Below are 25,069 nucleotides of genomic sequence, written 5' to 3' on the forward strand. Positions count from 1 at the left end.
ATATCAGTATCAAGCCAGATTACCAGGAATCAGACCATAGATGGATTCAAAGAAATAAGGGCAAGATATTAGAAAATGGTTGGGGTCAATTGGAAACAGGACAGTTAGTAGTACCAGGAAATGTGATGTGGCAGTTTGTAAAAGCAGAACATGAGAAGGCCCATTGGGGTTTAGATCCGCTTTACCAATATTTGCAAACCAGGATAGCAGGACCGAAATTATTTACTACTATAAAGCACGTAACATCCCAGTGCGAACGGTGCCTGAAAAATAACCCGAATACGGGAACCAAAATACACCAAGGAGCCATAAGTCGAGGTAAATTCCCAGGTGAGGTATGGCAAATTGATTTTTCTGAGCTCCCAAGAAAAGGGGGGTTTCGATATTTGTTAGTATTAACTGATACATTTTCTGGGTGGCCTGAAGCATTCCCTTGCAGGACAAACAGGAAAGAGAAGTGACCAAAATACTGTTGAATGAAATCATTCCGCGGTTTGGGGTACCGAAGAGTATTTCCTCGGATAGGGGTACACACTTCTGTGCGAAAGTGGTGAGAGCAATAAGCAAAGCATTACAAATCAAATGGCAATTACATACACCTTATCATCCACAGGCCAGTGGACAAGTAGAAAAAAATGAATCATCTTATTAAGCAGCAAATTGCCAAAATATGCCAAGAGACTAATTTGCAATGGTATCAAGCCTTGCCTATTGCTCTGCTGAGGCTGAGAGTCAAACCAAGGTCAAAAGAGAAGCTAAGCCCATTCGAAATCCTGTATGGTAGACCTTATGCTATGCAAGTTGTAAACGGAGATGCCATAGGCCAAATCGGTAACCAGTACATTTATGATTATGTAATTACAGTAAGGAAACAATTGGATAAGAATGCTACCGTGGTGATAGAGCACCAACCTAAACAACCTGATTGTAAATTGCATCCGTTTAATCCCGGTGATTAAGTGTATGTTAAGAATCTTTTAGGAAAACCCCTACAAGAGAAGTGGGAGGGACCTTTCCAAGTGCTGCTGACTACCTTCACCGCGGTCCGGATCAAGGAGCGACCTACGTGGATTCATTACTCGCGGGTCAAGAAAGCTCCAGAGAGTAAACAAGAGGAACGGACATCATGATCTTGACTTCACCACAGGCCCTTTCAACCCTGATCGTTGGACTCTCGATAAGTATAGTTCTTCCCCAAGACTCTGCCCCAATAGACCCATGGTCTCACGCACACCAGTGTATTCACCCGGAATGGGGAGCGAAGGGACCCTATTTCGAGGTATATGCCCTACGTAACAATCAGCCATACGCAAGTAAATTATGGCATCAACCTTCCATGGTAGCGTACAAGGGAGACCAAATCCAAATTGGGTGTCGAGAGCTTGACTCAGTGGAAGGAAAAACAAGGCAGCTAGTATTAACAATTCGATCCTTGAGGAAATCAGCATCCGAACATAACCTAATTACCTTTAGTCCGGTGAAAATGGGCAAGCCCACTATTTGGAGGCAGCAAAAGGGCCCAATTTCATGTCGGTGGAGTGATTTCCGGGAAGATCCAACCGGATCACAGCCCCAAAACACAGTAATTTATAGAAAAGATTCGCTTGGGGAGCTGCGTCCTCAAAACATAACCCTTGACCCTCACCCTCTTCTTTTTCCTGCGGGAAAGATCGTGGCATCTGGTGGTCCCGAGGAAGGGAAGGCACGGTGTGAGATGGCATTTAGATTGGATCAATCGATGTCGTTCATATGCGAAAGACAGTTGAAGATACCGGAACAAGGTCTTAGCCTAGAGGGGGTCCCTGGTGGGCATGCTGTTGAATATAAGGTGGCACTATCGGAAGACGTGATATGTGGTGGAAGCTAAAGATCATAATGAAAAGGACCCAAATGGTTTGGGCTATGGTACGAGCGCATCAGCGCTCTTAGGATCAGACCTTGACGAAAGAATTCGTAAGTCATAAGAAAAGGGGGGAATGAAGCCATAAAATAGATAGCCTTCGAGAAATAATGGGTTAAAACATAGAATGTGAAGCATTTGAAGAAAGTATAGCATTTAGGAAACACCCGGAGCAATAAATTGGCTAGGACTAGGAACACAATGACAAGAGAGGAAGATAAGGATAGAAACCACCGGACAAAGCATACTTCGAGCCAAAGCTAAAGCATGCCTAATGCCAATATGTCAAGTTGACCCTAGGAGCCTGGCCAAAGCTTAGGAACTCAGCCAACTACACCGGGAATGGACCAAATTTGGAGAGAAGTTCAAAAGTTTAAGGAGGAAGACTCCTCGAAGACCCTCGCCCACGATGAAGGCCGACCGGAACGACCCCCGAAAAGATCCTCAAAACAGAAGTTTCCGCCCACGCTCCGCCTACGGCACGCCCCATATGAATATGCATAGACATGATGTAATCCCAAACCTAAAACTGTATAAAAGGCACGCTTTTGCTGTAAGACTTTGGAAAACTCCCTTTAGAGATTTCCCCAACGTGCACGTTGCTAATAAAATACCTCCTGTCTATCTGACTTAAACTGCGTCTCTTAGACAGTTATTTATCGCCTGTTGGGGCAAAATTCGGCATCATGTATGGCCAGAGTATAAGTTTCCAAATGGACTTATATGGCCATCTTATGGAACAGATAGAATTCATTTGTGTCGAATTCTGTGGAGGTATCTAGAGGAGAATTGGAAAGGATGGATTGAAAGGGAATGTGGATTGATATGGTTTAAACAAGCAACAGGAGAAATCCATGTGTTAAGAAAAAAAGGAGAAGAGGAAAACTGGGGGGAAGAAGAAAACGGTGAAGATTGGGATGTTTTTCAACACCTTTCCCTGTCTTGTCCTACGGTGTTATCAGCTGACCCAGGGCCAGCTGCAGATGCCCTGTATCCTCACCTTCCAAAGCAAAGGGATCAGGGAAATGCTGTTCCTACAGCTCCACCTGAAAATAACAATGGTGGTGTGGGGGGGCGAGCAGCATATCATATCACCCCCTAGGACTAGAAGGGGAACTCAATTTAGGGCATCAGAAGCCCCCCGGACCCAAGAGACAGGGGTCCATCAAATGCCACTCTGCCAAGTCCCTTTGGGAGGTCAAGGGGGAGGATTTGGGTTTGTAATTGTACCACTTACTACCCAAGATATAAGAGGATTGAAAAAAGAATTACCCCCATATTTGGATGATCCCATAGGGGTGGGGGAAAAGATAAGAGAATATTTGGGAAATGCAGATTATACGTGGAAAATTGGGATTTTCTTTTGAGGATTTTGTTTGGGTCATCAGAGAAACAAATGATTTTGCAGAAAGCTCGGCAGCTGTGGGAAGATGAACATCCACAAGCAGTGGGGGGGGGCTGGACCTAATGTACCTATAGTGGATGATGCCATCCCACAGGTGGACCCCCAGTACGACCCAAATAACCAGGCCAGCCTGGCTCGCCTCCGCAATTACCGTGCTTATTTGATTAGGGCAATCAAATCAGCAGCTCCTAGAACTAACAACATAGCTAAGGCTATGTCGTTAGAGCAGGAGAAACATGAAATCCCCTCTCATTGGTTGGAGAAGATTAGGGATGCCTTGCGTAAGCATGGGGGAATGGACCCTGAAGGGCGAGCCTTTGACACATTGCTGAAGGTACAATTTGATACTAAGGCTTGGCCTGACATAAGGAAAGGAGTACAAAAAGATGAAGAGTGGCAGAATAAGCCTCTAGAGGAATTGGTGAGAAAAACACAGCAAATACATGTAAGAAGGGATGAAGAAAAAGTAAAAGCTAAGGTGAAGATGATGGCAGAGTTTTTGCAGCCCCAAAAGAATAAACCACAAGGTCCAAGGGGTCCCCCAGGGCAGAGGGGATGGGGTCGGCCACAAAGAGATGGCCAGGGCATTCCCACCTCGACAGGGGAGAGCCTACCCAAACAGTGGTTGGGGAGGAACCAATGCACTATCTGCAAGGCAGAAGGGCATTGGAAAAGAGAATGCCCACAAAAACAGCTGGACCCACAAGAGGAAGAAGTCCAGAGGATAATGGGAATGGATTGTTAGGGATGTCAGGGGCTTCCATTATACCAAGGACCCACCACTTGGGAGCCCTTGATAACTTGTAAGGTGGGTCCGGATCGAGAGGAGTTGTGTTTTCTAGTAGACCCAGGTGCCTCTTGATCCACCTTGAATTTTATACCTAAAGGGGGGAAACTGTCAAAAAAGTCATTGGTTATTCAAGGAGTAAGCGGAAAAGATGAGCGAGTGCATTTTATTCAACCATTGTTAATAGATGTGGGGGACAAGTTTGAAATGCATGAGTTCCTGTTTGTTCCTAATTGTGATTGTAATTTACTGGGAAGAGATTTGATGGCAAAAATGGGAGTGCAAATCAGTATTATAAAAAATGACAGAGTCCAGCACTGTAATATCTTTGTGTAAAATGTCTGAGAGAGCTTATGCTGAAATAGATCCGGAAGTGTGGGCAGCCCCAGGGAAATATGGAAAATTAGACATAGAGCCTCTACAAATTACTTTGAAGCAACCAGGACAAGTTGTGTCAAAAAAACAATACCCTATTTCAAGGGAGGGAAGGAAGGGGTTACACCCTGTCATTGAGTCCCTGCTAAAGGCAGGTCTGTTGGAACCGTGCATGTCTCCCTATAACACCTCTATCCTGCCAGTTAAGAAACCAGATGGAACCTACAGAATGGTGCAGGATTTAAGAATAATAAATAAAATTGTCAAATCAAGGCACCCCAGAGTTCTGGATCCCTATACAATCCTGTACCAGGTCCCTTCCTCACACCGGTATTATTCAGTACTGGATTTAAAGGATGCTTTCTGGGGGTGTCCAATTACAGAAGATAGTAAACAGTATTTTGCCTTTGAGTTAGAACAAGAGGAAGGAGGTAAAATGGTAAAGCAGCAATTGACTTGGACAGTCCTGCAGGGATATACAGAGTCACTGGTTTTGTTTGGGTAAGCTTTGCAGAAAATATTAAGAGAGTTTACTCCACCCTCAGGGGTTAAGTTGTTGCAGTATGTGGATGATTTGCTGTTATCAGGAGAACAGGAGGAGATGGTTGAAAAAGCTACTGTGAAACTGCTTAATTTTCTTGGTAAAAAAGGACTTAGAGTGTCTGAAAAGAAGACACAGTTGGTAGAGAAAAAGGTCAAATATTTGGGATATATTCTGACTGGAGGGTTATGGTGTATTGATCCAGAAAGAATACAAGGGATTTTACAAGTACCATTACCCCAGACAAAAAAAGGAGTTATGGCAGCTTTTAGGGTTGGTGGGATACTGCTGAGTGTGGATAGAAGATTTTTCTGTTGTGGCCAGACCTTTATATGGCTTTTTAACACAAGACAGTCCTAATGTTGTGGTATGGACACCAGAAGGAGAGCAAAGCTTTAAAAAATTAAAAGACAAATTGGTTAATGTCCCAGTCCTGGCTCTTCCAGACACAGAAAAGGAATTTGAACTAAGTGTGGATGTTAAACAGGGTCATGCTAAAGGAATTTTGGTGCAAAAGCATGGGGGAGAAGAGGAGCCTGTTGCCTATTTTTCTAAAATGTTAGATCCAGTAGCAGAGGCTGGCCCCATTGTCTGCAGAACTGTGCAGCCACAGCTCTGATGGTGGCTGAGGTCCGAAAGCTGACAAGGGGGGGTTATCTGATTGTTAAAGTTTCACATCAGATTAAAGCTTTGTTAACTGAGAGCCTCTAAGTAGATGACCAGCTCTCGGTTGTTGCAATATGAGTCTTGTTTATTAGAACAGGAGGATTTAGAATTTAAAAGCAGGGAAGGGTTTAATCCAGCCTCCTGTTTGAATGGCCTTGAAGAGGGGAGCCAAGGCAAATTCCATGATTGTATTCAAGTAATAGATCTGCAGACTAGGGCAAGGAATGATTTGCGAGACATCCCATGGCCGGAAGGGGAAAACGTGTTTATTGATAGGTCTTCAAGGGTGATAGAAGGAAGACGATTTACAGGATACTCTGTCGTGAATGGGAAGAAATTAAAGGAAGGGGGGAGGTTACCGCCCACCTGGTCAGCCCAGACAGCCGAGCTCTATGCGCTTGTGAGAGCCTGTGAATTATACCGAGACAAGACAGTAAATGTTTTTACTGATTCTAAATATGCATATGGTGTGATACATGCATTTGGGAAACTGTGGGAAGAGAGAGGTTTATTAACCTGCAGAGGAAAGACGTTGGCTCATGAGAACTTAATATCCCACCTATTAGAGGTGGTGAATTTACCGAAAAAGGTAGCAATAATACACATCAAGGGACACCAGGCAGGGTGCTCGGAAGAGGCAATAGGAAACAGACTAACTGATGAAGAAGCTCGGAAAGCTGCATTGTTGCCAGAAATCTCTAAGATACTCCCCTTGCTCCCAGTAACTGCCCCCTTGCCAGAGAAGCTGTCTTTTCCACCAGAAGAACTTGAGATAGTTAAAAAGAGTGGGGCAGAGGAAAGGGGGGGTAATTGGTTTACAAGGGATGGTAAGTAGTGGATACCGAAAGCTTTAGCCTTACAGCTGTTAAAACAGTTCCACGAAGGGAGTCATTGGGGCTCCCAAGGGATAGCAGAAGCCTTCCTCAAGATGTATGCTGCTGTGGGTCTTTTTGCTCTGGCAAAACGAGCTGTTGAAGGTTGTTTGATTTGTGCTAAGACAAATAACATAGTTACAAAGAAACTTGCCAGGGGGGGAAGGCCTTGGGTTGTATGTCCCTTCCAGAGATGCCAAGTGGATTTTACTGAGATGCCCCGGGTGGGGAGATTTAAATATCTTTTGGTAATAGTATGTCAGTTAACAGGGTGGCCAGAAGTGTTCCCAGCTGTTTCAGCAAATACAGGGTCAGTTATTAAAGTATTTTTGGAACAAATAATTCCGAGATATGGGATGGTGGAAGCAATAGACTCAGATAGAGGAACTCATTTTACTGGAAAAATTCTTAAAGGAGTAATGACTGTTTTAGGGATACAATGGAACCTCCATACTCCCTGGCATCCCCAAAGCTCAGGCCAGGTTGAAAGGATGAATGGAGAAATAAAAAAACATCTTCTGAAGCTGGTGATAGAAGCGAAAATGCCATGGCTGCGGCTTTTGCCACTGGCTTTAGCAAGAATAAGGGCCAGACCCAGGGAAGATATTCAGTTATCTCCTTTTGAATTGATGTTTGGAATTCCTTATCCTTGTAATTCTCAGCCTGGGGCGGGGGTAGAGATAAGTGATGTATATCTAAAACAGTATGTGGCTCGGATACTGTCTCTTGTGAAATCTCTTCAACAGGAAGCTCAGCTGACACAGACCCTGCCTTTGGACTTTGCTGTGCATAATATCCAACCAGGAGACTGGGTCCTAGTTAAAGAATGGAAAGAAGCACCATTGGTGGCAAAGTGGCGTGGACCTTTCCAGGTGTTACTGACTACAGAAACAGCCATCAAGACAGCTGAACACGGGTGGACACATCACACTCGAGTCAAGGTCTCTAAAGCTCCAGAGATTTGGACATCTCAGCTGGAAGAGGAGGATGGGAAGCCGCAACTGACACTCCGCAGGAGTGGACTGGAGCAGTAGCCATGCGTCGACATCGGGGGAAGCCCTGAGTGCCTACCCACAGCTAGTCTGCTGAAATAGTCTGTATGGGCATCCCTACTCTCAGATCTCCAGATACTGGGGGCCAATCCATGCTGTCATTGTTTTCTTTATGCTAAGCTGTTTCTGTGCCTTCACTTGACACAGGTGGTGTGAAAGACAATGTGAAAGTGAAAATTAGAAATTAGATTATAACACTATTAGAATGCTTCTCTTAATAATTTTACCTTTATATTTTCAGTTAAGTTGGGGTCTAAAGTGGGAAAATAATTTTTTTATTTTAGGAGAAGAAGTAGCAAAAACTTTTAACCTTAGAAACTGTTGGGTCTGCGGAGGGCCAGGGGGAACTGAAAGCTGGCCATGGGTGGCCAGCCCGGTCGAGCCTAAATGGTGGGTTAGCACCCTGAGTGAAGTCCATAATGGAACAGGATTTTGGGACAAAGAAGGAAGTCCATGGCAGTTTCATTCTTCTGAAAGAGGTGTATATTGCCTAAACAGAAGAGGAAGCACATATGTGGGAAAGAGCATTTGTGACTGGACTTTATCTTTGGGTTTAGATTGTTGGACCGCCAACTGCCCTCCTTATGACTGTTCCAGATATCGAGGCAGATGGAATCAAACTCATGTTAAGCTCACTAATGGTAGCTGGGTAAGATGTTCCTTCCATAATTACCAAAACTATTTTGAAGGCTGTAAAGCAGTGGGAAAGGATAAGTTTTTTGACCCTTTATTTTTAAGCTACCCCCGGGATAATTCCACAAGTAAGACACATGTTGTCCGAGACTCTCAGTGGAAATGGCAACACCGGAATGGAACTCGAACCCTTTTCAGTAAGTTCTGGTCCAGATCTAATAAAACAGATCTGGGATGTGATTGCAAGTGGAAACCTCATGTAGGAGCTTGGAAATGTAAATATTGTGATTCTTATGGCGAGGCAACTATTGTTGGTGGACCACTAGGCCCTGGAAGCAAACTGTATTTTGACCCACCAGTTGATGATGAAAATTGGAAAGGTCCCTTCGCTAATGGGACCTGGGCTCTAAAGGGTCATTATTGGATTTGTGGCCAAAATGCTTACCGCAAGCTACCCCCAAACTGGTCAGGGATATGTTATGTGGGGTATATTAGACCATTGTTCTTTCTGCTACCACAAGTTCAGGGAAATCAGTTAGGAATCAAAGTATATGATGATCTAATTAGAGAAAAGCGGTCCATTGATACATCCCTGGTTGGAAAGAGCACCCAAAAGTGGGGAAAAGATGAATGGCCACCTGAACGAATCATACAACACTATGGACCAGCTACCTGGAACCCAAATGAATTAATATCAGGTGCCAGAGAACCCATTTATAATCTAAATCGGATAATTAGGTTGCAAGCTGTCTTTGAAATAATAATCAACCAGACAGCTACAGCTCTTGACCTTCTTGCTGACCAGTCTACTCAGATGAGAAATGCAATATTTCAACATCGGATGGTATTAGACTACTTATTAGCAGAAGAAGGGGGGGTGTGTGGAAAATTTAATGACTCAAACTGCTGTTTGCAAATAGATGACAATGGAAAGGTAGTGAAACAAATAACAAAAGGAATAAGAAAGTTAGCCCATGTACCGGTCCAAACATGGAAAGGATGGGAATGGGACATGTTTTCATGGTTACCTGGTGGCCTATGGGTCAAACAAATGCTTTTTTTCCTCTTATGTGTTGTAGCAACTCTAATCTTTTTACCATGCATGATCCCTTGCTTCATACAACTCATTCAACATGTGATCAAAGAAATGCAGGTAGTAGCAGTGCCTACTGACCCAGAGATGGCTACAAAAGGGCACAGAGTGATGCCCCTGCAAATAATTGCAAAGCCAAAAAAAGACCCAAGAACAAGAAATTAAGTCAATGATAACTAAAGTTTGTAAAGACAATTATTAACAAAAATTAAAAGAGGAGGGATTGAGAGGAATGACAGGTTTGTCTTTACAAACAAGCTGTGGGTCAGTTGATAAGGTGTACTATCAGTGAGAGACGACAGAAACAATGGGATGGATTCCAGTAGAAGATCAAAGGGACACTAAAAGAACACTATGAATTCTATAAAAGTTAAGAAGGGATTATGCATGGGGGGGGGGGGGGGGAAGGTATCACTGCCGGTATCAGGCGTTCCGGGAAGTCTGTACCTCTCAAGTACCTCAGCCTATGGGGAAAGAGAGAAGGGACAAGCGGCCGGGAATTAGGATAAAAAGGAGGCTGCGCCCTCCAAGAATTTGAGAGACCCCAGGGGAATGCCCCATGGCCTCTCCCTTTATTTGAATAAAGAAAAAGGACTTCTCTGTCTCCTTTTTGGACATAAACCTCTGGTGTTTGTGGATTAATTTTCCTGACAAGACCATCAGTGGAAATGGCAACACCAGAATGGAACTCGAACCCTTTTCAGTAGGTTCTGGTCCAGATCTAACAAAACAGATCTGGGATATAACTGCAGGTGGAAACCTCATGTGCGAGCTTGGAAATGCAAATACTTTGACTCCTATGGCAAAACAACTATTGTTGGGGGACCACTAGGCCCTGAAAGCAAACTGTATTTTGACTCACCAATTAATGATGGAAATTGTAAAGGTCCCTTTGCTGATGGGACCTGGGATTTAAAGGGGTATTACTGGATTTGTGGCCAATATGCTTACTGCAGGTTACCCCCAAACTGGTCAGGGATACGTTATGTAGGGTATATTAGACCATTGTTCCATTGTTCTTTCTGCTGCCACAAGTTCAAGGAAATCAGTTAGGAGTCAAAGTATATGATGATCTAATTAGAGAGAAGCGGTCAATTGATACATCCCTGGCTGGAGGGAGCACCCAAAAGTGGGGAAAAGATGAATGGCCACCTGAACGAATCATACAGCACCCTGGACCAACTACCTGGAACCCAAATTAATTAATATCAGGTGCCAGAGAACCCATTTATAATTTAAATCGGATAATTAGGTTGCAAGCTGTCTTTAAAATAATAACCAACCAGACAGCTACAGCTCTTGACCTTCTTGCTGACCAGTCTACTCAGATGAGAAATGCAATATTTCAACATCGGATGGTATTAAACTATTTATTAGCAGAAGAAGGGGGAGTGTGTGGCAAATTTAATGACTCAAACTGCTGTTTGCAAATAGATGACAATGGAAAGGTGGTAAAACGAATAACAAAAAAAATAAGAAAGTTAGCTCATGTACCAGTCCAAACATGGAAAGGATGGGAATGGGACATGTTTTCATGGTTACCTGGTGGACTATGGGTTAAACAAATGCTTTTTTTCCTCTTATGTGTTGTAGAAACTCTAATCTTTTTACCATGCATGATCCCTTGCTTAATACAACTCATTCAACATGTGACCAAAGGGATGCAGGTAGTAGCCGTGCCTACTGACCCAAGGATGGCTACAAAAGGGCACAGAGTGATGCCACTGCAAATAATTGCAAAGCCAAAAAAGACACAAGAACAAGAAATTAGGTCAGTGATAACTAAAGTTTGTAAAGACAATTATTAATAAATTAAAAGAGGAGGGATTGAGAGGAATGACAGCTTTGTCTTTACAAATAAACTGTGGATCTGCTGATAAGATGAAACTATCACTGAGAGATAACAGAAACAATGGGATGGATTCCACTAAAGGATGAAAGAGATGCTGAGAAAACACCACAAATTCCAGAAGAGTTAAGAATTAAGAAGGGGATGATGCATGGGGGGGGGGGGGGGGGGGGGGGGATGCCTCAGGTTATTGGGGGTTAGGTGTCCTTCTTTTAGTTCTTTTAGTTACCTGTGGAATTTTTACACATTAGTTGTGGGGAAAACCTAACTGGGGGTACTTGGTGGATACTTGAAGAACACAAAGAGTTCGGCTGGGCCCAGGGGGAGAAAGGGGCAGGAAAAGGGGAGGGTGGGGACAGTTTGGCGGCTTCTTCAGCTTCAGAGCAGGACACTTTGGGCGCGCAGAGCTGTTTCGGTGGAGAGAAGGGAATTTCGCCATCACCCAGATGGAGCTGCTGCTTCTTCTCCTTCTTCCCTCTTCGTTGGTGGCCTCGCACCCCCTGTCCTGCCAGGACGTATGGCAGTGCCAGCCACCACCGTGGAGCTGCTGATACACCTCAGCCACCAGCCCAGGATCTCAGCTCATCCCTGCTGTTCCAGCTGAGTATTCCTCAGAGCCCTGCAGGAGCACCGGGACTGCCCGCCCGAGGGGGTTTGTGAAACAAAGCCTCTCCTCCATCCCCTCTCAGCCGAGAAAGCTGTCACAGGGTGCCTGGTTCTGTTTTCTTGCTAATACTGTAGTTATTGTTGTTTGCTTTCCTTGTTATAAATATTAGTAAAGAACTGTTATTCCTATCCCCAGATCTCTGCCTGAGAGCCCATTGATTTCAGGATTATAATAATTCAGAGGGAGGGGTTCTACATTCTCATTCCAGGGAAGGCTCCTGCCCTCCCTAGCAGACACCTGTCTTCCAAAACCAAGACACAGCTATCAGGCAATCCGTCAAGTCTGTACCATTCAAGTACCTCAGCCAATGAGGAAAGAGAGAAGGGACATGTGGCTGGAAAATTAGGATAAAAAGGGAGGCTGCACCCTCCAAAAATTTGAGAGACCCCAGGGGAATGCCCCATGGCCTCTCCCATTATTTGAATAAAGTAAAAGGACTCCTCTGTCTTCTTTTTGGACATAAACCTCTGGTGTTTGTGGATTAATTTTCCTGATAGGAACAAACCACACATTGACTTCAAGCTTCAAGAAACTGCTTTGTCAAGTACACATTTGAAAAGCTACATTATTGATGTTGTTTCATTTTTGAAAAAAAAAGACAACAAAAAAAATCCCCCACAAAACCAACCAAAAATACCCCAACAAACAACTAAAACCTGCTTACTTTCAGTGGCCCCTATAATAATTTCTCACCTGTTCCTGTGCTGTATTCAACATTGGCTCCTGAATATCTGTGTACATACGTTGCAAGGCATTGTAGCCACCTGGTATACTTTCAAGGTTGCTCAAGGCTCGATCTTGGTTTCGCATCATTTCCTGCATCATTGCAGGGTTTCTAGCAAGTTCTAGTGTCTAACAAAATAGAACATGTAATTTGCATTAATTAAAAAATCCATTCTAAAGCGAAAACATCAGCATTTAACAGTATCTCAGTTATTAATGTCTAACTCCATTTGAAATTAGGATTAGAGCCAAATCAAGACATCAGCTTAATGGGAGGGGAGTCAATAGAATTTTGTATTTAGACAACATTCTGCCACAACTGTCAGTATGCTAGCTGAATCAAAAAGCATTGACTAAACAGAAGAAAAAATCCTTGAATGTACCATCCTGTTCTTTCTTGTCTCTTCTCAACATAATGTTTCTTCCATTTCTAACATCAATACAGCATGCATCTTATAATGTGAACTTGAAAAATAAATACCTAAATTTTCCAAAGCCTCCACTTGTTTCCTGATGCCGTCTGTCATGTAATCTTACATAACTTTAGAAGCAATCAAAAGTACTCACAGTTATATAAACTGGAAATAAGCAGTATTTTGGAACATTATTAATTTATAGTAAACTCACTGTTGACTAGCCAACAGGAGATTTCACATGGAATTCAACTCTAACCTCAGAATACATTATTATAGTCTTCAGCATCTTTTAAAACTATGCTTTTTAAAAAATTATCATCCTATTTCAGACATTAGCAGCTAGAAATAAAGCATCAATTTCCTATAGTGACCTTTTACAGATTGTCTAACAAGCCTAAATTCCTCAACAATATTTAAGCACTCATATAAGCATGTCCAATTCTTGCTCTTTTGTTCCCAGTTACAATATAATCAAAGGTCATGAAAGTTCTTTCTACATACCTGTCTCATTATATCTGGATTATTCAGCATGTGACTGATTTCTGGATTTCTCTGTACCAGTTGCTGCATTTGAGGGTTAGCCATTATTAACTGTCTCATCAGGTCAGGATTTGAAAGCATGCTCTGAACAAATGGATTTTCCATTATCCGAACCATCATTTCTGGGTTGGACATAAGTTGTTGTTGCATCTGACTTTGCAACTCTGAGAAGTTTGATGCATTTAATCCCAGGCTACTCAGGCCTGTCAAACCTCCAAGGCCACCTTTAAGATGAAAGGAAAAAAAATTAACTTTCAGCTTCTAAACTTATCCAGGTTCTTTTTAAGTACAAAGTACATAAACATAACTCATGCTTCAAAATAATGAAACTCAATGGAAATTCTATCTTTGCAAGGCTGTTAAGGAGTCACCCACTAAGAGTTTGCTTCTTTACGTAATGAGACATCTAGAAATCCAAACTGCATCCAAAATATAACTTGTTACAATTCTAACAGCTTTTCTTCTACTTTACTGTAGCTGAAGTACAAGGGATGTTTGAATTTTGAGGCCTTGGGTTAATTCCCAACCCTTTCTAATACATTTGTAATAATCATTTATAGACAGACCATCACCATGAGGAATCTCTTAACATGATGCATACTCTATTCTAAACAAAAAGTAGAACTCTTATTTTTGCTGATGCAACAAGAACTAATAATGCTTTAAATTCTCCTTTGCAGAGTTCAGCAAATAAAGTTTTACATTTTTAGAAGGTACTAGTTAATCTGGAGAACTGTTTACAACTAAAAAAAGCAATTGCCTAACAGTTTTCTAGTTTTCTGTTGTTTCATTTTTTTGTTTTTTAAAAAGAAAGCAAAGAGCATGAATAACAAAATGCAGCAACTATGAAAAGAGATAATATTTTTAAATCAATAGCCTTCTGTCTCTATTCCTAAAAGAGAAGACTAATAATGCAATCAGACTCAGAACCTGAGAAATACTGGTTTGTAGGGTAGGAGTAACTTTGTTACTTCTGTTCCAAGATGTGATGCTATAGGTCCAACTTCAATACTGTCTTCAGGCCAATTCAAATGCACTGTTAAGGAGGATGAGGAGACTGGTAGCAGTTTAATTACCTATAGTGCCAGAACATGAGATCAGTGGCACCTTATTACTGAAGATGAAACAGCACAGGCCTCAAGTTCTGTACTTAAAAAATTAAGGAAACAACTTACCTCTGATAACTTACTGATCAAAAACTTATTCCAACCAACACCACAGATTTCTGAAATCAGTAATTTTATAATTTTTTAAGTCCCATTTACATTAGAATAATGCTCCAGAGATACTTAACTGAAACCAAGACAGTCATCATGTTATCTAACAAATATTCTTACCCAAGGCAAAAGAATTTATATTTGTTGAAGTTGGTGTTGAGGTATTACTGCTCGATATTGATGTGGTAGTAATACTGCCAGTGGTGTGTGTTTGTTGACCTGGATGGTCTTGTGATCTATAAAAAGCAAGTTTAAAAAATTACAAGTTGAACAAGGTGTGGTAGGTTGACCCCAGCCAGTTAAATCCCCACCCAGTTACAACATTATTTTCTCCTCACCCCAGGCATGATGGAGAGAATCAGAAGGGCAAAAGTGAGAAAAACTAATGGGTTGAGATAAAAGCAGTTTAATAAGCAAAGAAAAAAACCACCCCAAACAAAACCAGAAAAGTGATGCAAAGACAATAACTTACCACTCCCACCAGCAGACCACTGTCAAGCCAGTCTCCAAGCAACAGCTACTTCAGAAAAGTTTCCCCTTGGTTTTTATGCTTATCATGACATTATATGGTATGCAGTATCTTTGGTCAGCTTGGTTCAACTGTCCCAGATGTGTCCCCTTCCCAACACTAGCCTACTTACTGCCTTGATGCTGTACAAGCACTGTTCAGCAATAGTTAAAACATCAGTGTTATCAACACTCAGGTCAAGAATCCAAAACATCTCACTATATAGGCTGCTATGATGAAAGTAAAACTCCATTTGAACCAGATCCAGTACACAAGGTCTGGCATGTAATATGATAATGACATTTAATACAAGAACAGTATCATACTTGAGAATTCTAATTTTTTTATTATTTCTAAAACCTCCCCAAACTCTAGATGCCTTCCTGGCCAAACTCAGAAAGTATACAGAGGTGGAAGCAAGGATAGGCAAACTGGGAAAAATACAAAGATATTGTCTGAGTCTCTTTCTTTCATACAGTTATAAAAGATAAAGCCCAAATGGAATTGAATTTGGCAAGGGATGTCAAAGACAAGAAGGGCTTCTTTAAGTACATAGGTGACAAAAAGAAGACTAGGGAAAACATGCAACTGCTGCTTAATGAGTCAGGGGACCTGGTTACACAGGACACCAGGACAGAGAAAAGGCTGAGGTACTGTTTGCTGCCTTTGCCTCAGTCTTTACTAGCAAGAGTGGCTTTCTGGAATACCAGGCCCCTGAGACCAGGGTAAAAGGCTGGAGCAAGGAAGATGCACCCTTGGTGAAAGGATCAGGGAATACTTAAGCAAACTGGACATACATAAGTCCATAGGCCCTGATGGAATTCCCCCATGAATGCTGAGGGAGCTAGCAGATGTCATTGCAAGGCCACTCTTGATATTGATCAATCATGGTGACTGGGAGAAGTGTCCAAAGACTGGACAAAAGCAAATATCATTCCTATCTTCAAGAAGCGCAAAGAGGAAGACCCAGAAAACTACTGGCCAGCCAGCCTCACCTTGATGCCCAGGAAAGTAATGAAGCAGCTAATCCTGGAAACCATTTCCAGACACATGAAGGACAAGAAAGCCATCAGGAATAGTTAGCATGTATTCACCAAAGGGAAGTCATGCTTGACCAACTTGATAAACTTCTATGACAAAATGACTGGCCTGGTAGGATGAGAACAGTGGATAATTTCTACATGGACTTCATGAAGACTTTGAACAGTGTCTCCCAGAGCATCCTCATAGAGAAGATGAAGAAATAGGGGCAGGATTAGGAGAACGGAAAACTGGCTGAGTGACCAGATTCAGAGGGTGGTGATCAGTGGAACAAAACCTAGTTGGAGGACAGTGACTAGCAGTGGACCCCAAGCATCATTACTGGGTTTGGTCCTGTTTAACATCATTAATGAACTGGGTGATGGGGCAGAGTGTACCCTCAGCAAGCTTGTGGGTGACTCAGAACTGAGAGAAATAGCTGATATACCAGAGGGTCATGCTGCCATCCAGAAGAAACTCAATAGGTTGCAGAAATGGGCTGAGAGGAACTTCATGATGTTCAACAAGGGGAAGTGGTGCAAAGACCTTCACCTGGGAAGGAACAAGCCTCAGGGCACCAGTATAGGATGGGGACCATCCAGCTGTAAAGCAGCTTGGCAGAAAAGGCACTGGATCTTGGTGGACACCAGGGTGAACATGAGCCAGCAATGTGCCTTTGCTGCAAAGAAGGTGAATGGTATCCTGGGCTGCATTAGGAGGAATGTTGTCAACAGGTCAAGGGAGGTGATCTTTCCCCTCTGCTCAGCACTGGTGAGGCCACATTTGGGAGTCCTGTGACTAGTTCTTGGCTACCCAGCACAAGCAAGACATGGACATACTAAAGGGAGTCCAATGAAGAGCCACAAAGATGATGAAAGGACTAGAACATCTCTCCTATGATGAAAGGCTAAGAGAGCTGGGAATGTTTAGCCTGGAGAAAAGAAGGCTCAGGGGATCTCATCAATGTATAGAAGTACCTGAAGGGAAGGTGCAAAGATGGAGTCATGCTCTTTTTAGTGGTTCCCAGTGACAGGACTGGAGGCAATGGATATAAACTGAAACACAGGAGGTTCTGTCTGAACACCAGGAAAGACTTTTATTCTACTGTGAGGGTGACCAAGCACTGGAACAGGTCACCTAGGGAGCTTGGGGAGTATCCCTCCTTCGACATGTTCAAAAGCCATCTGGACACGTTCCAGGGTAACTGGCTCTATGTGGCCCTGCTTGAACAGGGGTGTTGGACCAGATGATCCCAAGTCTCTTTCAACCTCTATCATACTGTTTCTCAGATATCTATAATCTCATCACTTCTTCAGAACAGTAATTTTTAAGACTAAGAAAATGGAAGACACCTGGTGGATGAAGGGGAGTGGAAATGGGTCCATACTCTGGGAGGTAATAAAAATTCCTCCTGACCCCCATCACTTACCCAGCTGCCACATCAGAATAGGTATGAGGCCCTGAATCTAGAGGGTCAGCCAGATGACGTAGAAGAAAATTATCTGTCCAGTGACCCTCCCAATTCATCTGTCAGACAGATCACCACCTCTAACATTAAAAAGAAAAGGATAGTCATAGTAGGTGACTCCCTTCTGAGGGGAACAGAAGACCCCATATGTTGACCAGACCCATCCCACAGGGAGGTCTGCTGCCTCCCTGGGGCCTGGGTATGGGATATCACCAGGAGACTCCCTGGGCTGATTTGGCCCTCTGATTATTACCCACTGCTGATACTCCAGGCTGGCAGTGATGTGATTGAAAAGAGGAGTGTATGGGCAATTAAAAGGGACTTTAGGACACTGGGTCAAGTGGTTGATAGGACAGGGGCATAGGTAGTGTTCTGCTCAGTCCCTTTGGTGGCAGAGAAAAACAATGAAAGGAATAGGAGAGCCCACATTATCAACAAGTGGCTCAAGGGTTGGTGTCATCAGCAGAATTTTGGCTTGTTTGATCATGGGGCAACTTTTATGGCACCTGCCCTGCTGGAACTGGATGGGCTTCATATCTCTGTTAAGGGCAGAAGGATTTTAGTTCATGAACCAGTGGAACTCATTGACAGGGCTTTAAACTAGGTTTGAAGGGGGAAGGGAATGTAGCTGGGCTCTCTGGACGCAGGCCCAAGGGTGGTAAGCCTGAGTTAGGGGTGAAATCAGTAGCCCAGCTGAGATACATGTATACCAATGCATGCAGCATGGGTAATAAACAAGAAGAGCTGGAGGCCATGGTGCAACAGCAAAGCTATGATGTAGCCACCATCACAGAAATATGGTGGGATGACTCACAGCTAGAGCTCTGCACTGGATGGCTACAAGCTCCTCAGAAGAGACAGGATAGGGAAAAGAGGTGGAGGAATGGCACTTTATATTAGGGAGGCTTTTGACACCATAGGTATTGAAACTAGTGACGACCAAGTTGAATGCCTATGGGTAAGAATTAAGGGGAAGGCCAACAAGGCTGACATCCTACTGGGAGTCTGTTATTGTCCACCCAACCAGGAAGAAGAGGTGGACAACTTATTCTATAAGCAGCTAGAGAATGTTTCAGAATCACCAGCCCTTATCCTTGCAGCTGACTTTAACTTACCAGACATCTGCTGAGAACTTAATACCGCAGAAAAGAGGCAGTCCAGGAAGTTCTTGGAGTGTGTGGAGAACAACGTTTTGTCGCAGGTGGTGAGTGAGCCCACCAGGGGAGGGACTACGTTGGACCTGTTGTTTGCAAATAGAGATGGGCTGGTGGGAGATGTGGTGGTTGGAGGCCGCTTGAGGCATAGTGATCATGAAATTATAGAGTTCTTGATATTTGGTGAAAATCAGGAGGAACATCAATTGTCACACTATATTAGGAACGGCGAGAAGCACGACACTGACTCTCCTAGCTGCATTGTCCAAGAGAGCAAAGTTTATTATTCCTTGATCTTCATTTATAGACAGGTTCGAAAAGGTCTGAGAGGTAAAACTCTCATTGGTCATTAAATCAAGGCATCACTATCATTGGTTAAGTGGAACGCCACCCCTTGACTGTTTCTTACAAGTAAACAACAAGGATCCTAAGCAACACCTGTAAAGATTGTTGTCCTTTACCAAGGACTGTTTGGATTTTTCCTTATGCTTTCTCAGGCCAGAATGAGAAACTTGTGTGACTTAGTTTCAGACAGGCTCTGTGTTCCTGCTTGCTTTTTGCATTTAGCATCCACAATCAATAAGAGTTTTACATTAGACTTCCAGAGGGCAGACTTTGGCCTATTTAGGAGACTTATTCAGAGTTCCTTGAGAAGCAGCCCTTAAAAACAAAGGAGTTCAGGAAAGGTGGGCATGCTTCAAAACAGAGATCTTGAGGGCACAGGAACAGACTGTCCCTGTGTGCCAAAAGATGAGTTGATGAGGCAAATGTCCAGCCTGGATTGGCAAGGAGATTTTGAAGGAACTTAGGAATAAAAAGAGGATGTATCATCTTTGGAAAGAGGGTCAGGTCTCTCAGGAAGTATTTAAGGGGGTTGCTAGGGCATGTAGGAAAAAAAATTAGGGGCCAAAGCTCAGTTCAAGCTTAATTTGGCAACTTTTGTAAAGGATAATAAAAAATGTTTTTACAAATATATTAACAGAAAAAGGAAGGTTAAGACAAACATTTGTTCTCTACTGGATGCGGGAGGGAACTTAATAACTGAAGATAAGGAGAAGGCAGAAGTGTTTAATGCCTTCTTTGCCTCAGTCTTTAGTGGGAAGACAGCTTGTCCTCAGGACAACTGTCCTCCTGGGTTGGTGGATGATGTCAGGGAGCAAGAATGGTCCCCCTGTTATCCAGGAGGAAGCAGTCAGAAAACTGCTGAGCTGCTTGTATGTTCATAAATCTATGGGACTAGATGGGATCCATCCCAGTGTGATGAAGGAGCTGGCAGATGAGCTTGCAAAGCTGCTCTCCATCTTTTACCAACAGTCCTGGCTCACTGGTGAGGTTCCAGATGACTGGAAGCTGCCAAATGTGACACCAATTCACAAAAAGGATGGGAAGGAGGATCCTGGTAATTATAGGCCAGTCAGCCTGACCTCTACCCAATAAGGTTATGGAACAGTTTATATTGACTGTCATCATGCAGCACTTACAGGATGGCCAGGGTATCAAACCCAGCCAGCATGGGTTTAGGAGGGGTAGATTGTGTTTGACCTGCCTGGCCTCCTTTTATGACCAGGTGACCCGCCTGGTGGATGCGAGAAAGGCTGTGGATGTTGTCTATTTGGACTTCAGCAAGGCTTCCGACACTGTCTCCCACAGCATTCCCTGGAAAAGCTGGCAGCCCACAGCTTGGACAGGAGCACTTTGCTGGGTTAAGAACTGCCTGGACAGCTGGGCCCTGAGAGTGGTGGTGAACAGTGCTGCATCCAGCTGACAGCCAGTCACTAGTGGTGTCCCTCAGAGGTCTGTGCTGGGGCCAGTTCTGTTCAATATTTTTATTGACGACATGGATGAGGGTATTGAGTCTTTTATTAGTAAATTTGTGGGCAACACTAAGCTGGGAGCGTGTGTCGATCTGTTGGAAGGTAGGAGGGCTCTGCAGAGAGACTTGGAACAGGTGGATTGATGGGCAGAGCCCAATAAGATGAAGTTTAATAAGTCCAAGTGCCAAGTCTTGCATTTTGGCCACAATAATCCCCTGCAACATTATAGGCTGGGGATGGTGTGGCTGGACAGTGCCCAGGTGGAAAGGGACCTGAGGAAGGCAACAAGGCTGGTGAGGGGCTTGGAACACATGCCCTATGAGGAACAACTGAGGGAGCTGGGGTTGTTTAGCCTGGATCAAAGGAGACTCAAAGGTGACCCTATCACTTTCTACAATTTCCTGAAAGGTGGTTGTTGTCATGTGGAGGTTGGTCTCTTTCTCCAGGCAGCAACTGACAGAATGAGAGGACACAATCTTAAGCTGCGCCAAGGGAAATATAAATTGGATACTAGGAAAAATTTTTTTTATGGAAAGAGTCATAAAGTACTGGGATTGTCTGCCGGGGGAGGTGGTGGAGTCACCATCCCTGGATGTGTTTAAACAAAGATTGGATGTGGCACTTTGTGCTATGGTTTAGTTTAGGTGTTAGGGCTGGGTTGGACTCGATTATCTTGAAGGTCTCTTCCAACCTAGTGATTCTGTGATTCTGTGCATGGGCATCACTCCAACTGTTACCATCTTTTTATACTATCCTTAAAGGAGAGAAGGCTGCCAAAATCTATAATACAGGATCTATTCTATAACATACTGTTAGTATGTCACCCCACTGAACATCAAATTAACTTAAAGTCTTATTTCACCACAAGACTAGTATCAGAAATGTAATAGTCTTTAAGAATATAAGAGCATGGTAACAATGTAGTTACACAAAGTTAATGCCATCATAAACTAGCACAAGCACTAAACGCTGCTTGCCCAATTCATATGCTAACCATATCTGTCTATTGCAGAAGCATAAGCATGGGTGCTACCATGCAGTGAAACAGATCAAGGATTATTCAGATTATATTGAGACTGTTATTCTGCACCAACTGCAACTAAGACACCAATTCAAGTGATTTAATAGTAATTGCTTCGTTTAGAAAACTACATTAACTTTTGAAAAGTGTATGTATGATACCAGGGACACAACCTTACACATTTTGGGGTTGCTTCTCTTGTTTAATAGCAGTAGTATTTGTACAGGTTTTGAAAACATTTTGGTCAAACCTAGGTTTGCCCAACAGAAAGCTATCACACTAGGAATTAAGAATATTTTTACTACTTTGAGGTAAAAATAAGATTGTTCATCAGTCAGGTTACCTGTTTTGCATTTTGATGACCAGGTGAACAGTAAGTCCATCATGAATCCCATGCTGAATCAAAGTATCTTGATCTTTTAAAATTTTTCCAGCAAATATCAAAACAAGTTGATCAGTGTGGGACTTGAAATGCTTAGAGATTTCTTCCTTGAACTAAACAGAAGTTAATATTATATAGTTATGTAATTGAATACTGAACTATATTTTTTTTATAATTTAAGGAAAACCTATTTTGCTCACATTTATTATAATAATCTACTTGCTCATATGTTTTGCTATATACAATCTATAAACATGTTATTGAAACAATCCATTGCTGACATGCTCAGAATGCAACAAAATATTATGTTAATTCAGTCCACATTTGTTCAGGCACTGAAAGGAGCAGTATCCTTTCTTGGATATATTACTGTTACCTTTCACGTCAAACTAGCAATCCTTTCCACACAGTCAAAAATTATTTCTTGGGCAGCTCTGCTCTCTCATCCAACTCATGACAGCTACACAAAATGTGCTTCTGGCCCAGGGCACGGTGAACAGACACATAGTTCAGTTGACTGTTAAATCATAGCTTCATTAAAATAACTGAATCTGAAAAAGCAATTATGTCAGGAGAGGGTATTTCAAGGATCCAAAAGGGTATTGTTGGGCTTTTGGGATATCTGCTGCAGAGACAGGGAATTAGACAGCTGAACACCTTAGCTGGTCTCTCAGAGGACTCTTCTGCTGTGGACTGCTGATGGTCAAAGAACAACAGGTACTGATCACTACCACAACTGTGCACTGTCAACAATACTGTACCAACTGAGACTCCATGACCCCCATCCATGAGATGATTCATGAACTGGAGAGCCAGGGAGTGGTAAGCAAGACTTGCTTACCCGTTAATAGCCCCATATGACCAGTGCATAAGACCAAGAGAGAATAGAGACCGACAGTGGATTATTGTGGCCTGAATGAAGTCACACCATCACTGAGTTCTGCTGTGCCAGACATGCTGGAACTTCAGTACAAACTGGAGTCCAAAGCAGCAAAGTGGTGCCACCATCATGATTGCTAGTGCAATTTTTCTTCATTCCTTTAGTAGCAGAGTGCAAGCTACAGTTTGCTTTCACCTGGAGGGGTGTCCAGTACACCTGGAGCCAGCTGCCCTAGGGGTAGAAACACAGCCCCGCTATTTGCCATGGACTGATCCAAATTGCACTGGAAAAGGGTGAGGTTCCAGAACACTTGCAGTACAATGATGACATCACTGTGAGGGGCAACACAGCAGAGAAAGTTTTTGAGAAAGGGGAGAAGATAATCTGGATCCTCCTGAAGGCCAGTTTTGCCATAAAACAATGTAAGGTTAAGGGACCTGCCCAGGAAATTCAGGTTTTAGGAGCAAAATAGCAAGATGGACATCATCAGATCCCAGTGGATATAAACAAAATAGCAGCTATGTCCCCACCAACCATCAAGAAGGAAATACAGGCTTTCCTAGACACTGTGGGTTTTTGGAGAATGCATATCCCAGACTACAGTCAGATGGTAAGCCCTCTCTATCATGTGACACAGAAGAACAATTTTCAGTGGGGTCCTGAACAACAACAAGCTTTTGAACAAATTAAACAGGAGATTGTTCGTGCAGTAGCCCTTGGGTCTGTCAGGACAGGACAAGATGTGAAAAATGTGCTCTACACCACAGCTAGGGAGAATGGTCCTTCCTGGAGCCTCTGGCAAAAAGTATCCAGGGAGACTCGAGGATGACCCCTGGGGTTCTGGAGTTGGGGATACAAAGGATCCGAGGCCTGTTACACCCCAACTGAGAAAGAGATACTAACACCTTATAAAGGGGTTTGAGCTGCTTCAGAAGTAACTGACATGGAAGCACAACTCCTCCTGGCACCCTGACTGCCAGTGCTGGGCTGGATGTTCAAAGGGAAAGATCCCTTCTACACATCATACCACTGATGCTATGTGAAGCAAGTGGATTGCTCTGATCATACAGTGAGCTTGAATAGGAAACCCCAATTGCCCAGGGATCTTGGAAGTCATCATGAACTGGTTTGAAGGCAAAAGTTTTGGACTATCATCATCATCATCAGAGAAGAAAGTAATGTGCTGAGGAGGCCCCACCATATAATCAGCTACCAGAAAATGAAAAGTGATATGCTCTCTTCACTGACAATTCCTGCCATATTGTAGGGATACATCAAAAATGGAAAGCTGCCATATGAAGTCCTACGCAGTGAGTTGCAGAAGTTATTGAGGGACAAAGGGGATCAAGTCAGGCTGCAGAGCTGAAAGCCATCCAGCTGGCTTTAGATATCACTGAGAGAGAAATGGCCAGCACTCTACCTCTACACTGACTCCTGGATGATGGCAAATGCTCTGTGGGAGTGGCTGAACTGACAGAAAAAGACCAATTGGCAGGACAGAGGAAAACCCATCTGGGCTGCTGAATTGTGGCAAGACATCACTGCCCAGGTAGAAAAGTTGGCTGCAAAAGAACATCATGTAGATGCATATGTCCCCAAGAGTGGGGCTACTGAAGAACATCACAGCAATGGACAACTGGATCAAGCTGCCAAGATTAAAGTGTCTCAGGTGGATCTGGACTGGCAACATAAGGGTGAATTATTTCTGGCTTGGGCCCATGATGCCTCAGGTCATCAGGGAAGAGATGCAATAAACAGATGGGCTCATGATCAAGGGGTGGAGTTTACCATGGACACTATGTCCCACATTACCCATAGCTGTGAAACGTGCTGTTGTCAAGCAGGCTGTCCTGGTTTAGGGCAAATTTGGGAGGAAAGTTCCAAAGGGGTCCCTTTAGAAAGCAGATTCAAGTGGCCCCCCTCCCCTGGTTCAGGAAAATATTTCTGAAAACAAACTGTGCACTTCTTCTCCCCCCCTTTGCTCTCGGAACCAGTCTTAAAGGTGCAGAACTTAAATTCCAGCATAAACAGAACAGTTGATTTGGGATACAAACATCATAAAGTCACCCTAGGACAAAAGTCAAGC

At 43.2% G+C, this 25,069-nt stretch overlaps 1 protein-coding gene across 9 annotated transcripts in view; it reads right to left on the reverse strand.

The window, feature by feature from the left end:
- LOC131591494 (ubiquilin-1-like) overlaps positions 1 to 25,069 on the reverse strand; it is a 52,353-nt gene that overhangs the window by 23,705 nt on the left and 3,579 nt on the right. For all 9 annotated transcript variants that reach the window (XM_058862270.1, XM_058862267.1, XM_058862266.1 and 6 more), the window contains 4 exons: positions 22,065 to 22,216; positions 14,857 to 14,972; positions 13,481 to 13,743; positions 12,534 to 12,692 (listed from right to left, as the gene is read on the reverse strand). In XM_058862270.1, coding sequence (XP_058718253.1) covers positions 12,534 to 12,692; positions 13,481 to 13,743; positions 14,857 to 14,972; positions 22,065 to 22,216 — 690 coding nt within the window. The remainder of the gene's footprint in view (positions 1 to 12,533; positions 12,693 to 13,480; positions 13,744 to 14,856; positions 14,973 to 22,064; positions 22,217 to 25,069) is intronic.

This window comes from Poecile atricapillus, chromosome W, assembly GCF_030490865.1.
Source record: "Poecile atricapillus isolate bPoeAtr1 chromosome W, bPoeAtr1.hap1, whole genome shotgun sequence".
NCBI lineage: Eukaryota > Metazoa > Chordata > Aves > Passeriformes > Paridae > Poecile > Poecile atricapillus.